This window comes from Copadichromis virginalis, linkage group LG17 (genome assembly GCF_057382275.1).
Source record: "Copadichromis virginalis isolate Kocher_CV1m ecotype Utaka linkage group LG17, C_Virginalis_male_GT1.1, whole genome shotgun sequence".
NCBI classification, from domain to species: Eukaryota; Metazoa; Chordata; class Actinopteri; order Cichliformes; family Cichlidae; genus Copadichromis; species Copadichromis virginalis.
Window position 1 is genome coordinate 40,615,553 of NC_140634.1, and position 15,132 is coordinate 40,630,684.

Consider the following 15,132-nt stretch of genomic DNA (forward strand, 5'->3'; position numbering starts at 1 on the left):
GGTCAGCTGAGATCCGGGCTGCACGCCGCAGAGTCCTGGAGGTGTACAGGTCCTGCAGAGATGGGAGTCTGCAGCCAATCACCTTCTCAGCAGAGCGCACAACACGCTGCAGTCTCTGTTTGTCCCTGATAGTGGCTCCAGCGTACCACACGGTGATGGAGGAGGTGAGGATGGACTCGATGATTGCAGTGTAGAACTGCATCATCGTCCGTGTTGGCAGGTTGAATTTCTTCAGCTGCCTCAGGAAGTACATCCTCTGCTGGGCTTTCTTAATGACGGAGGTGATGGTGGGCTCCCACTTCAGGTCCTGGGTGATGGTGGTACCCAGGAAGCGGAATGAGTCCACAGAGGTGATGGGGGTGTCAGTCAGGATGATGGGGGGGAGTGGGGCTGTGTGCTTCCTGAAGTCCACAATAATCTCCACTGTCTTCTGGGCATTGTTAAGATTCAATATTGAGGAAGGGTACAAGAGGTGATCGAAGAATAACCACACCGATCCGGCCGGGTGAAGTCAAACGATGATTTTAATGAATACACGCGTGGGAAGACAACTCTGTACGCAGACAGGAAGTAGTCTTCGACTTAATCAAAGCATGAACAGATATTTTATAGCATCAGGGTTTGTTTACTGACGCCCCTTCATGCGTCACAGATACATTTTATACATAGATCAGATCAACATCATCATGACTTTTCACCTAGAAAATCATCTTCTATTTTCATGGCTAGCCCTTCCTGTCTACCTTTCAGTTCTTGTCTTGTTCCTCTTTCTTGCCGAGACACCAAGAAACGGTTCCTCTTTTACCAAGACAATTTTGCAGTTACAGCCAAACATAACTAACCTCTCCTCTAAATAAATCTAATTTAAAGTGTGTGTGTGTGTGTGTGTGTTGACCTCACATGCTCTTTGTGTCACCTCTTCACCTACTGTCTGTGTCTCGTCCTCAAATGCTCTTTCTCAATTCACCTGTTGCACTTCTGACCTTTTACCAGACCAGAAGCTCACTGAGACTATGTGTATGTCTTCTACTAAATAAATGTTTTAATCAAGAACCTCTACTAAAACCTTAATATAAAATGATCTGATATATAAGTGTTTTGTAAGCATGTATTGCAATTCCTTCTATGGCTCCAAGTCACTTGCACAATAGATTGTCCGAACATCGCGCCGAACAAAGCTTCCGACCCCCAATTAATTGACCGAGCTCCAACTCTTTAATAAGCACAGATATGCATTGTGTATAAAATAGTCATAGCTGCTTAAGGCCTTCTTAAAGCTATCTGTTACATTGTTAAAGCCTCGTCTTAGCCTGCGGCTCAAAATAACTTCCTGCTTTCACTTCTGCATACAACTTCCTGTCAGCCTGCAACTCAGTCTTTCTGAAAGAGACACTGTTTAAACCTTGGAATGCAATATCCATGCTGCAGATTATATTATTAATGCAATGACAATTATTTAACAATAGCAGTAAAATAATTTCCCTCCTCGACACTCCCTCTTTTGACCTCTGGAACACCAGAGGTCACAATACATTGTGTCCTCACGCAGACCCTTCTCTGGTGGTCTCGAACCTCGAGATCTCCAGGATCCTCGCCCCTCCTGTGGTCGCCGAGATCGATCTTCTGCAAAGGAAACAAAACACCTTTTCTTGCATCTCCCTAACTTATCCTATCTGGGACTCTTTAATCAAAAGCCTGATCCTAATTATCTTCTTAACTTATTGACTTGTATTTATGTATACTCTTCAACGTTACTCATCACTTTAAAATTCTTTAAGCGCTGGTTTCACGTCCAGTTGCTCGCTCTACTTTCCCTTATCTGATCATCAACATCCTGTGCACAAGTTGTCGCTGCTGCAAGTTAATCTACTCCAAAAGAAAACAACCACTTTAATCAATTAAGTTTAAGCATATAAGCAATTACTCCTGTATACATTTCATCATAGCTAAATGCTGCCTTGAAACAACTCCTATGTGTTAACACTAACTTCATTTTAAAACCTCACATTTCCTATGTTATCACCTGTTTTGGTATAACCTTTTTATTTCATTTTGCTCCCTTTAATGTAACAATACCTTCTAATTCTAATGTATCAGACTTAACCAAAATATATGCTTTCCTTCCTCTTTGGTCCTTCTTTAAGTTCAGTTAAAAGCTAAATGAATTTAGGGCCTTTTGCCTGGAATCAATACTGTCATGTGTGTTTCTTAACTCTGTGTCTGTAAGCGTGTGCAATCCTTCATGAACTCATATTATCCTCACAGTAGATTGGCTAATCATAGCGCTAGCCAAAGGCTCGTGACCCTCCAGAGACAAATTTGAGCCACAACTCCTTTAAAAGCACAAAATGCAATATGTATAAAATAGTTATAACTGCACCTGAAATACAAAGTTAACATCATCATAAACATCTTATGGTCATCAAAGCAATGGGCAGGGCTGCGACCCAATTTAGCCCTGTCTGCGCACAAATTTTAGCCAACTTGTTTTTCAAATTTAGGTTCATCCTCTCTACCTTTCCTTGAGATTGAGGATGAAAGACCGTCCCGAACTTATGTTGCACTCCCAACATCCTCTCTACCTCTTGCAAATCTTTATTCTTGAAGTGAGTACCATTGTCTGATCTAATTCTCTTGGGAAACCCATGCCTTGGAATGTAATGATTGATTAAGCACTTAATCACGCTTTTCGCGTCTTCACATTTGGTCGCCCATGCTTCGGGCCATCCAGTCAGAACATCCACACACACCAACAAATACCTCACCCCACCTGGGCCTGTATCAATCATGTCGGTATAATCAATCACGACCTCTTCTCCTGGCCTTTCTGGCATGAGAAACTTACCAGCTTCAGGTTTTACTGCTGGCTTTGGGTTGTGTGCCCCACAAATTAGGCACGTTCTGGCCTTTTCCAGTATCATCCTTCTCAAATCAGGATGCCACCATCGGCACAAATTTCTCTCCATCTGTTTCACTCCCACGTGACCAAGCCCGTGAGCCTCATTCACCTTTTGTTCCGCCATTTTGGCCGTTAAAGCGGGACGCCCATCTGGCCCCCTCCACAAACCGCCATCTTGCCAGGCTCCTTTGTTTTCCCACACCCCCTTTTCCTCTGGGGATGTCTCCTCCTGAGCCTGTCTAACTTCTTCCATGCTGTTAGTGCTAACCTCCTCTTCTGGGGTTACCTGCACCAGTTGTCTCTGTCCTTTGTAGCCCGCTGCTTCCTTTGCGGCTTCGTCAGCTTTCTGATTTCCTCTTGCCACCATACTGTCTGCTTGTGAGTGGCCTTTGCATTTTATAATACTTACCTCGTCTGGGTCCTCCAGGGCCTTTTTGTGACAGATGGGTGCATTAGTGGCCGTTCTGAACCCGGCTCTCTTCCACTGAGCCAGTTCCACATGAGCTGCTCCAAACGCATATGCTGAGTCAGTGTAGATGTTCACTCTCATGTTTTTAGCCAACCTCAGGGCTCGAGTTAGGGCTATCACTTCAGCTCTCTGGGCCGACTGTTGTCCCTCAATTTTTCCTGCTTCTTTCACCTGAAACTCAGTTCCTACTCTACAGACTACTGCATAGCCCGCTTTCAATCCTTCTTCATCTCTGTGGCAGCATCCATCTGTGAACCAATCCTCAGCTCCAAGTATGGGCTCTGCCTTTAGGTCTTCCCTGATTTTTCCTTCAACTTGGGCTTTCTTAATACAGTCATGTGGTTCTCCTGACCCCATTAGGTCTGCCATATTTATTCCTTCATGTGTGAATATCAGATTTGGCGCCTCTAAAATTTTGCTGAACCTTTGTTGCGTCAGTGGAGTCATTGTGAATGCCTGTGAGTTCACATAGGCCACTACACTGTGTGTAGTAAGCACTTTCAGTGGGTGTTCCCTCACTATATGTGCTGTTTTCTGAATTATCTTTGCTACTCCTGCTGCGTGTTGTGTGCATGTGGGATGCCTTGCTTCTGTTGAATTTAATCTTATGCTAACATACATAAGTACATCCCTACCTCCCCCTTTTTTCTGAAACAACACACCATTCACAACTCCCTTTGTTTCTGAAACATCAAGATAAAATGCCTCATCATAGTTAGGTGTGGCCAGATCTGTGGCTCTTGACAAATCCTGTTTTAGTGAAATGAACGCTGTCTCTGTGTCCGGCGTCCAAGGCAATTCAGCCTTCAGATTTCGAACACCAACTTTCTTGATCAGGTCCCTTAAAGGGGCCGTTTTACCCGCATAGTTCGGAATGAACTGCCTGCTCTAACCTGTCAAGCCAAGAAAGGAAAGCAACTCCTTCACAGTTCTTGGTTTTGGATGTGTCAGAATTTGGTCTCTGTGTGTGTTCATTAACCCCACTGATCTGTGTGCGATCACCCGGCCCAGGAATGTTACCTCTGGCCGGACCAACTGCAGTTTTTCTTTGCTCACTTTGAAGCCACACTCCGCCAATCTGTTCAACACCACGAGCAATGCTACCGTACAGGCCGCTGCTGACGGGGCTGCAATAAGAAGATCATCAACATACTCTATTAATGTACAGCCCCCTGGCAGTTGACATGGGGACAATGCCTCTTTCAACACCTGATTAAAAATTCCTGGTGAGAGTGCAAAGCCTTGTGGTAGGCGTGTGTACCTAAATTTGCGGCCTCTGTATGTGAATGAGAAAATGTCTCTGAGTGACTCGTGCAGTGGGAGACAAAAGAATGCATTCGCTAAGTCAATACATGTGAACCACTCTTGGTCTTCAGTTTTGTGCTTCTATTATGGTCTGTTAAATGGTATGTCAGACTTCAGCTGGAACAGGACAGGCGAACAGTTAGCTAGACCTACATCTGTGGGCCCTGCGGACCACAAAGTACCAGGCAATTTTGAGAGCTCAGCTACTGCATCAGGATGATCCATTCTTTCCCTGCCATGTATTCTGGAGATTTCTTTATGTTCTAAGATCACTGCATCGTTGGACAAACAAGTTATGCGATATATTTTACATTTTGGTGCATACCAAACGTTTGGAATTTGGGTGCTTTGCCAGCATGCGTTGTCCAGCGCCCGCTTGACCATTGGTCCCAGATCTCTTGGCCCATGACCCTCGTGGACCGCCAATGTAATGTGAGGGGCTGAATCCTCTCCCACATTGTACCAAGGCAGTTGTTCATCAGTAAATTTCACAGCCGCGGCCACACCTTCTGGTCCAACATAAATGTTATGTGTTTGCACATTCCACGTCTGTCCCTCAAGATCAGACTGGAACTGTTCCCGATAGATATCATTATCTTCCCTATCATAAAAGAGTGTAACGTGGAAAGGATCTCGCGGAGGGGAATAGACGGCCAGGCTCATTATCCAGGGTTTCCATAGCTGATAATGTCTCAAAATGCCTTCTTCCACTAGCCTCCCCCAGTAGATTTCGGCAGTGGGTTGTTCAGAGTTCTGGACTAGATATTGAGTCTTTGAAGGTGATCCCAGTTTCACAAGCAGGTCCCTGCCCATGAGATTTTCCAGGCACCTGTGAGGACACCACATATTGGTGCTTCAAAGTCTGTTTTCCCAGCTGTGTCAATGCTGGATCTGTCAATGGCAGTGTCATTGGAATCCCGGAAAAGCCTACCACATTAACTGTGTGACAGGAGAGTGTTGCACTGTCTGGTGTGTCTTTCAATGTTGAGTATGTTGCTCCAGTATCCACCAGGAAGGGCAATTCAGTGCCTTCCACGGTCATTGACAGCATGGGTTCTGCCGCCCCCCACGCTGTTCAGTTTCTCCGGGCTCCGTCAGTATTGCTCCCCCTCCCAGCCCCAGTCGGCTACTGGGTACTGGGGGGCTGGTGCTGCATTCGGGTTTGGAGCTTGATGTGCTCCCCTGTAAGCAACTCTTTGTCTTGGGGCTCCTCGTGCCTGGGGCTGATAGCCTCGCCTCTGATAATTTCGCTGCGATTCAGGGCATTCTCGGGACCAGTGTCCTTCTGCTCCACAGCTGTAACAGCCAGTCCAAGACACATTATTAGGATTCCCTGGATTCCGAGCCCTTTGTCCTCCCCTCACGGATCCACCACGCCCTCTCTGCGGTCCACCGGTCCCCCAATTCCCTACGGGTTGACGCTGCCTTGGTGCATTGGCGGGCCAACGGTCATCAGGGTAGAGACCCGGATCCTGATCTGGCCAGTCAGGCACAGGATCGGGCTGAGGCCTTGCCACCATTATAGTCTTATTTAGTTCTTTCGGTTCTTTTTTCTTCGCATTATATTTTTCGCGAGCCTCACCCAGCTGCAGCCTAAGCAGCTGCGCCTGTGCTTCATCTAACTCTTTCTTTTGTTTGTTCGTCAAATCCTGTTCCTGCTGAAGTCTGTGGGTCACATGTCTCTCCCACTGCACCGAGTCTGCAACGGCAAAATCTGGGTTCTTTTCCAAGTCAACTGCAACCTGGTTGGGCAGCCCTGCCAGCACTGCCGAACGAAACCACGCTCTACTTTCACCCTCCTTCCCCGGATGTATTCCTGTTCCTAACAACCATTGTTCCTTTGCTTTAGCTAAACACTCTCTGGGTGTGTTTTTGGGATCCCAAATAATTTTTGGAATGGCTCCAGAGTTAGGAGTTGGGTCCTTCTCCCGAACTGCATCTGCTAAGTCACTCTGCACCTCATGATATTTCAGGTCATTTGCATATCTGGTTGTTTGAGCTATCTGCTCTACATCTGCTAACCCACCACCCAGCATACAACGTCCGGCCAAAGCGCGAAAGTCGCCCAGCGCTAATTCTTCTCCTTCCCAATGTTCTCCCTTGGTTATTGGTGGAAGTTGTTTAACCAATGCTTCCAAATCTCTCACCTTATAGGCGCGATAAACTGGTTCGTTCTTTGGACCTGCTATTAGAGGCAGACTTAAACCAGGGTCAGGAGCTCCTTGTTCAAAACTCACTCTTCTACTCTTCCTCAACTTTCCTTTCCCCTTTGAGCTCTTAAATATGGGCTGTCTCTGTGCTTGGTCTCTCTTCACACTTCTTTTCCTCAAAATTAGGCTTGTACTTGGTTGGGGCTCAGGTCCTCCATCTTCGTCCTCCTCCTCGTCCTCTTCTTCTGATGACGTCGCACGGTCTTCATTCTCCTCTTCTGGCCCTCCCTGCATTACTCTCTGCTTTATAACCTCCAATGCCGTTAATGCCTCTATGGACGCACGTAGGGCCTCATGCATTTGTCCATACACTTCTCCTTCAGTTTTTAACACCAAGCTCAGAGGTATTTTATCACCCAGCCCTTTCTGTTGGGATGTAATAAGTTTACTTACCTCAACCTCCATCGCTTGGCACTCTTTCTCTGCTGATTTTAATACTCCAGGGGAAGCCAAGCGAACAGCTTTCTTAAGCTGTTCGAGCTGATCCTTCAGAGGTTTGCATCCCCTTTTCCTACTAGGTGTCGCACCCGAGCTGTCAGCCATTCTCTGAAACACAGACTTACCTCTTCCAATGGCGTTGGTCGACTCCACCTTCTTGGTCTAGGTCACCCAGACACGCTTAACTTTCGGTTTCAGTCTTCGTCTCGCTGTTCTCGCAACCACTGGCTCCTCTTCCCCTGCTCGGTGATACACAAAGTTTAACCCAGCACTTTAGACGCTGTCCTCGCGTTCTCAAGCGTTGACACTCAATCAAAATTATTCGCCCTCAAAGTGTTAATATATGACACCAGCAACCCTTATGCGCAACGCGCTCACCTCCGTATACTTACCTCTCCAATAGTTCCTCGGATTAGTGTTTTTTCATTTATTGTAAACCCATTAACGGCGCTGCGCGTCCCTTATATACTTTACAGCAACACACCCTCAAGGGTCCCTCAACTTGTCCCGTACTAATAAGTCTAAAACCAAGAAATCACCTTTATGACATTATGTCAAAGCTTTCTCCATGTTGCACAGCCTGCCACAGGTTTAACAAAAAATCGCTGCCCGAGAAGGCTCCCACATATCAAGGTGGTCGTTTTCACAAACTTCCAGCAGACCCTCAAATAAACAAAAACAACGACCCAGGCAGGCTTCCAGTTCAGCCTCCTCAATTTCTATGCACACCGAAAACTCATGGGGAGATTCTTCTGTCTCCCCGTGTCCTACACAATTCACCTCCAAATGATCCCCTACAATTGAAATTTCAGTGTGGAATGACGCAGAGATTAACATTTCCTTATTTATTCACTATATGTAACCTGAATTTTCTCTCTCTTATCAAATAACAAAGGTTATCTTTACAATTTGTTATTGAACTACTAATTAAGTTGCTTTTTATGGTGTCAGTGATAAACTGCCCCTAAAAAGTCCACTTTATTGCGTGCTCATTGAGTTACTCCTATCAAAGCTATTTAACAAGTTCAATTTACACATACTCATTAATTTGTCACGCTTATTAGTGGCTCATGGTTGCTTAAAGCCTATGTCTGACTTGACCACAGAGTTAGAGCATCATTCAATCCTCTCAGGATGACCACTCCACTTACTCTGCATCCAGTCAGCTCATGAATTAACAACCCTTGCAGACTGTAACCCTTTTATTTTTTGTTTATGCCTTCAAATCCACCTTAAATCTTCTTTACCTAAACGTTGGTTTTAAACACAAACAATTCTTATATTCTATTTTGAAACGCTGTCACCATTCATATATTTACAATGTTATTATTTACTAAGCCAGCATTTTAATTGCAGACATTTATCCACATTTGCAAACAATAGTTATAGAGCTGAATGACACACAAAACCGAAAGCATAGTCCTCTCATGCGCTCTGCATCTGCTGCCTCATTTGCATGCACACACACACTCTTCATCTAAGAATAGCAGCAGGCAGTCAGTGCATTGCTGACTCGACCCACAGAGATCTTTTTTATTACAGAGACGTCTTATATTTACAACTGCACAGATTTTAAACCTTTTAACACCTATCGAATTTCGACAAATTTAACATAACCGTTTTTTGCGATCAATTAACCAGTATCAAGACTTTAACTGTTTCTGGCCTCATTTCTAAAATCCCTAACTCAATTTAAAAGCGTCAACCAACCCAAACTTTTTGAAGTTTTAGGTTAAAGTTACACGCCCGAAGTCCACTTCTGCTGGCCAAAAAAGCGCAGATACCGTTTCAAACGGTAAGGAGACTCTAACTCCTAGCTTAATTCCGGGATGCCCTGTACCCCACAGCTAAACCACACTGAACTAACCCTCTTCGCCGAGAGGTCAATGTCGCGCGTCCACGACAAGGAGGGAGCGTAACCTCCGGGCTCTGCGCTTCCTAGCAGACTCGAACTGCCGTTCTAGAATAATTTATAATACTTTGAAACAACAATCAACACCCGAAACAAGTGTATAACTGAAGCAGGTGCAACCTAGTGGTCAAATGGAGACTCCAACTCACAAAATGACCGCTCAGGTCCACTCTTATGACCAAATTTGGACTCTAACCAACACAATAACCAATTCCCTACCAAACTACTTGAGACTCTAACTCAATTTCTTTGGGACTTCAACCCAGTATTTAAACTTTTCTTATCAGACTCTTAACTACTTTCATTTCTTCTTAGCAGAACTCTAACTGCTTCAACTCATGAGATTTTCATCAAAATCAAAACAGACATCCACCAGTAACTTCAGTGAGTAGACTTAAATTTTATCATGTCCAATTTGGCACACTTTGGAAATAATTCAACAGGTAGTGCCTTACCTTTTGGATAAGCCGGCTTATGCCCACTCACTTAGACCACTGGAATTCATGTCTGCCCGTCAGACCACCCAAGACCCCGGATTTCTCCGTCCAAACCTCCAACTCTCCCTCCTCAATAACCGGACGAAGCCCCCAAATGTTAAGATTCAATATTGAGGAAGGGTACAAGAGGTGATCGAAGAATAACCACACCGATCCGGCCGGGTGAAGTCAAACGATGATTTTAATGAATACACGCGTGGGAAGACAACTCTGTACGCAGACAGGAAGTAGTCTTCGACTTAATCAAAGCATGAACAGATATTTTATAGCATCAGGGTTTGTTTACTGACGCCCCTTCATGCGTCACAGATACATTTTATACATAGATCAGATCAACATCATCATGACTTTTCACCTAGAAAATCATCTTCTATTTTCATGGCTAGCCCTTCCTGTCTACCTTTCAGTTCTTGTCTTGTTCCTCTTTCTTGCCGAGACACCAAGAAACGGTTCCTCTTTTACCAAGACAATTTTGCAGTTACAGCCAAACATAACTAACCTCTCCTCTAAATAAATCTAATTTAAAGTGTGTGTGTGTGTGTGTGTGTTGACCTCACATGCTCTTTGTGTCACCTCTTCACCTACTGTCTGTGTCTCGTCCTCAAATGCTCTTTCTCAATTCACCTGTTGCACTTCTGACCTTTTACCAGACCAGAAGCTCACTGAGACTATGTGTATGTCTTCTACTAAATAAATGTTTTAATCAAGAACCTCTACTAAAACCTTAATATAAAATGATCTGATATATAAGTGTTTTGTAAGCATGTATTGCAATTCCTTCTATGGCTCCAAGTCACTTGCACAATAGATTGTCCGAACATCGCGCCGAACAAAGCTTCCGACCCCCAATTAATTGACCGAGCTCCAACTCTTTAATAAGCACAGATATGCATTGTGTATAAAATAGTCATAGCTGCTTAAGGCCTTCTTAAAGCTATCTGTTACATTGTTAAAGCCTCGTCTTAGCCTGCGGCTCAAAATAACTTCCTGCTTTCACTTCTGCATACAACTTCCTGTCAGCCTGCAACTCAGTCTTTCTGAAAGAGACACTGTTTAAACCTTGGAATGCAATATCCATGCTGCAGATTATATTATTAATGCAATGACAATTATTTAACAATAGCAGTAAAATAATTTCCCTCCTCGACAGCATTCAGCACCAGGTTGTTGTGGCTGCACCAGGACACCAGACGTTCAACCTCCCTCCTGTAGGCAGACTCGTCCCCGTCCGAGATGAGTCCAATGACGGTGGTGTCATCTGCAAACTTGATTAGCTTGACAGACTGGTGGGTGGAGGTGCAGCAGTTGGTGTACAGGGAGAAGAGCAGAGGAGAAAGAACACAGCCCTGAGGGGAGCCGGTGCTGATGGTCCGGGAGTCCGAGACATTCTTTCCCAGCCTCACATGCTGCTTCCTGTCCGTCAGGAAGTCAGTGATCCACCGGCAGATGGGATCAGGCACATTCATCTGGGAAAGCTTGTCTCGGAGATGGTCTGGAAGGATGGTGTTGAAGGCAGAGCTGAAGTCCACAAACAGGATCCTGGCGTAGGTTCCTGGGGAGTCCAGATGCTGCAGGATGAAGTGTAGGGCCATGTTGATGGCGTCGTCTACAGACCTGTTGGCTCTATATGCAAACTGCAGGGGGTCCAGGAGGGGGGCCGTGAGGGTCCTGAGATGGGAGAGAACTAGGCGCTCAAAAGACTTCATGACCACAGATGTCAGAGCCACGGGTCTGTAGTCATTTAGTCCAGTGATCCTAGGTTTCTTGGGGACAGGGATTATGGTAGAGGACTTGAAGCAGGCAGGCACATGACATGCCTGCAGTGAGGAGTTGAAGATGCCAGAAAACACTGGGGCCAGCTCGTTTGCACAGTGTCTGAGGGTGGCAGGAGACACACCGTCTGGGCCGGGAGCTTTCCGAGCATTCAGGTTCTGTAACGCACTGAAGCACCAGGGCGACCATACGCGGCGCCATCTTGGTTCAACACCATCCAACCCACACTACTGAGAGGGAAGCTGGAGGGAGCCGGAGTAGGCAAACAGCCGACTGCATGGACCATCGACTACCTTACCAACAGACCACAGTATGTGAGGCTCCATGACTGTGTGTCCGAGGCGGTAATCTGCAGCACGGGGGCGCCACAGGGCACGGTTCTCTCACCTTTCCTGTTCAGACTTCTGTTATAATTCGGACGATTGCCATCTACAGAAGTTCCCAGATGATACAGCCATCATTGGATGCGTATCAGACGGGAATGATCAGGAATACAGGGGGATCATCAGTGACTTTGTTGGTTGGTGTGAGACCAACGTACTCCAAATCAACACCAGCAAGACAAAGGAGATGATCATAGACTTCAGGAGGAAGTCACCCCCTGCAACACCGGTGAACATCCAAGGGAAAGACATTGAGATAGTGGACTCTTATAAGTACCTGGGTGTTCACCTCAACAAGAAACTGGACTGGACAACAAATACAGACGTCCTGTATAAGAAGGGCCAGAGTCGACTCCACCTGCTGAGGAGACTGAGGTCCTTCGGAGTCTGCAGGACTCTGTTAAGGACGACACTGTGGTAGCATCTGCCCTTTTCTATGCAGTGGCCTGCTGGGGGAGTGGATGCACGGACAGGGACAGGAGCAGCATTGACAAACTGGTGCGGAGGTCTGGCTCCGTGCTGGGATGCCCCCTGGAGTCTGTGGAGGTGGTTGGTGAGGGGAGGATGTTAGTAAAGCTGACATCCATCATGAACAACCCACATCACCCACTGCATGAGTCTGTGAGTGGGCTGAGCAGCTCCTTTAGTCAGAGACTGAAACACAGGAAGCTGCAGGAAGGAGCGCTTTCACAGATCATTCATCCCAACAGCAGTTAGACTATAACTCCTCAATCACGATGTCATGAGTCACTGGACACTGTGAACATCCACGGTCACCACTTCATGCATAATGGACCCTCCATGACCTTCCAAGCTATATAGTTTATGTCTTCCATATTTCCAACTATATCCATAATCACATACTGTGTGTGCTACCATTGTATATAGTGTATCTTACTTTTTTTCATTGATTGTACTTAATTGTATTTTTGTATTTCCTTCATATATCTGTACCTGAGCTGAGGTGACGCAAAAATGTCCCCGTTGTGGGATCAATAAAGTCTTATCTTATTCTCACTATTTTCTATGCGCATTTCTCAGTGTTCACTAAACACAACATTGATATCAGACCTCATTGTTAATCCTCATGGGCACCGTTTGTAGAGTGAAACATGCTGAAATTAACTGCAACATTTTTTCACATGTAGCTCAAAACCGTACAGAAAATGTTTTTTTCAAGTCATTCTTTACAACATTTAGCAAAATACTGGTAATACCAAAATCTGACCCCTACCAGCACACTTTTGCACCGGAGGTTTTCATAAAGCTTTTATTTATTTTAATTATTTTAGATTTAACATTAAAACTGTTTTTTAAATATAAAAACTTAGAATTATTTTACTAAATGTTGTAAAAAATGACTCAAAAAAGACATGTTTTTGTAAGGTTTTGAGCTAAATGTGGAAAAATGTTGCCGTTAACTTCAACATGTTTCACTTTACAAACGGTGCGTCAAATAATCCTCATGGTGGCAAAAACATCTGTTTGGCTGTTAAAACAGTCAAACAACAGTCAGCAAGAACTGAAGTAAAGCTTGGGGTCCTCCTGGCTTGTATCAGGTTAGGCTCTTAACTCTCTGCCAATAATGAAATATTACAACAATCAATGTTTTCACATCATGCAATAATGTACATTCCTACCAAAAATGTGCATATTCTGTGCAGCGATTCATGAGCCACTGTTAAGTTCAGAACCATACTCAGCTGGGGAAAGTGTTCTGAGTAAAGCAATGCTAACGCTAGTATCAGCCTTTTTTGTTCATCTTGTGACAAAAACTTGATCTACATTTGTGCTACAGAAAGCTTCTTAGAGGATTGTCATCGTTGGGTTTGACCAGGCCCGGGCTTTGCTCAGATTCATTATCAAGAATTCATTTGTCTGCCTTTTCTTTGTCACACATTGTGCTTCATCACCGCATTTTCAACCAATAAGGAGCCAAGACACTCCAGCAAATGTAGGTGTTCCTGTGCATAATGCCTCACTGTGATATATAGATAAACATAATTTCCTTCCATAAAGTATTCTGATTCTGATATAAAGGCTGTTCGTACTTAGGAATAAATATAAAAAGACATTGTTTCTGATGGCTTGTTACAGTGAGAGCAACAATTGGTGTGTCAATCAATCATATTTATCATTTTTCAGGTCACAACAAGCTTCAGCTTCATTTTGCATCAAATTTGCTTTTAAGTTAAATTATATACATTTAATATTTTAAGCATAAAAGTAGTCTCATAACTTGTTTGTAAATACTGTGTGACTATGTCATGTTATGTCATATGCTAGAGGGTCACATGGCATTTAGCATAACACAAGCAAATTTGTCTATCTGTGCAATTTCCACCTTGCAGCTCAGTGAGGTGGCACAGAGATGTTAAAAGCACCCAAAACACCCTATAATTGTTCTGTTGTGTCAAGGGAAGCTTGGCTGCCATTAACCTCCCAATACCACAATTCACTTCACACATTTAGCGATTACCTTCCCAATAATGCTTCAGTCTGAGTGTTCTGGAGTTCCTGTAATTAAATTGGGCTTTTCACATGTAAGCTAAAATGCTAAAGGATCAAATTGGGTGATCTTAATCACAAGCGAATAACTTTGAAGGAGGGTCACGTGTGCTGGATGTCTGTCTCACATCCTGATGAGATGGGCCACATTAACTGAAGAAGAGGTCGAGAGCGGGACGCTTTTCTGTTTTGTATAATTTGATGGGGAAAATGGCACGCCTTCAACGACAGTTATTATTTAGCCTGTATTCAAACTATTAACCAATCATATTTTAAAGAGTCTTCATGAGAGACCCACGTGAAAGTTAGGAAGAGAGACACATTTTTCCTTCCACTGGATTTTTGATCATTGTGTATAGTGTCGTCAGTGATGTTTGGGACAAAGACACACTATTTGTAGTTTTTCCTCTGTGCAAACAGTCAGTATGTGACTAAACTGAAGCTTTAATTCATTTTACCAAGATTGGAAGCCAGTTTATACCCTGTTCCCCATTTTTAGAGGTTAAAATTTTAGAGTTTTATGGCCGGATCCGTCCTGACGCAGACATGGTATATGACGTGGTGAATTTTTATTTATAGTTTTTCACTGTAAAATGTAATGTAGGCTCCTTAGGAAACCCAAATAAATCTGTCACAGGGACACCAACAATTTTATAATAGGCCTGGATTCAGAGATGTGTGGACAGTCACATCAAAGTTGTGGGTTGACTCAGCATCCAGTGAACTGGAACTGTGGAA

At 44.4% G+C, this 15,132-nt stretch overlaps 2 protein-coding genes across 3 annotated transcripts in view; one reads left to right on the forward strand and one right to left on the reverse strand.

Annotated features, from left to right (window-relative positions):
* The window catches only part of lmo3 (LIM domain only 3), a 61,349-nt gene that overhangs the window by 23,167 nt on the left and 23,050 nt on the right, over nucleotides 1-15,132 (forward strand). The window lies entirely within an intron of this gene.
* On the reverse strand, nucleotides 507-4,241 carry LOC146689983 (uncharacterized). Its single transcript, XM_085435792.1, has 2 exons — nucleotides 2,583-4,241; nucleotides 507-2,516 (listed from the first exon to the last, which is right to left on the reverse strand). The coding sequence occupies exons 1-2, from the start codon at nucleotides 3,987-3,989 to the stop codon at nucleotides 2,403-2,405; spliced, it is 1,521 nt and encodes a 506-aa protein (XP_085291918.1). The 5' UTR covers nucleotides 3,990-4,241; the 3' UTR covers nucleotides 507-2,402.

Bases quoted from the DNA above. Each gene is read 5' to 3' on its own strand.
- LOC146689983 (XM_085435792.1), bottom strand. From the start codon at position 3,989: ATGTATGTTAGCATAAGATTAAATTCAACAGAAGCAAGGCATCCCACA. The intron at 2,517-2,582 runs GTAGAGAGGATG...TCTCAAGGAAAG, and splicing joins AGAATAAAGATTTGCAAGAG to GTAGAGAGGATGAACCTAAA.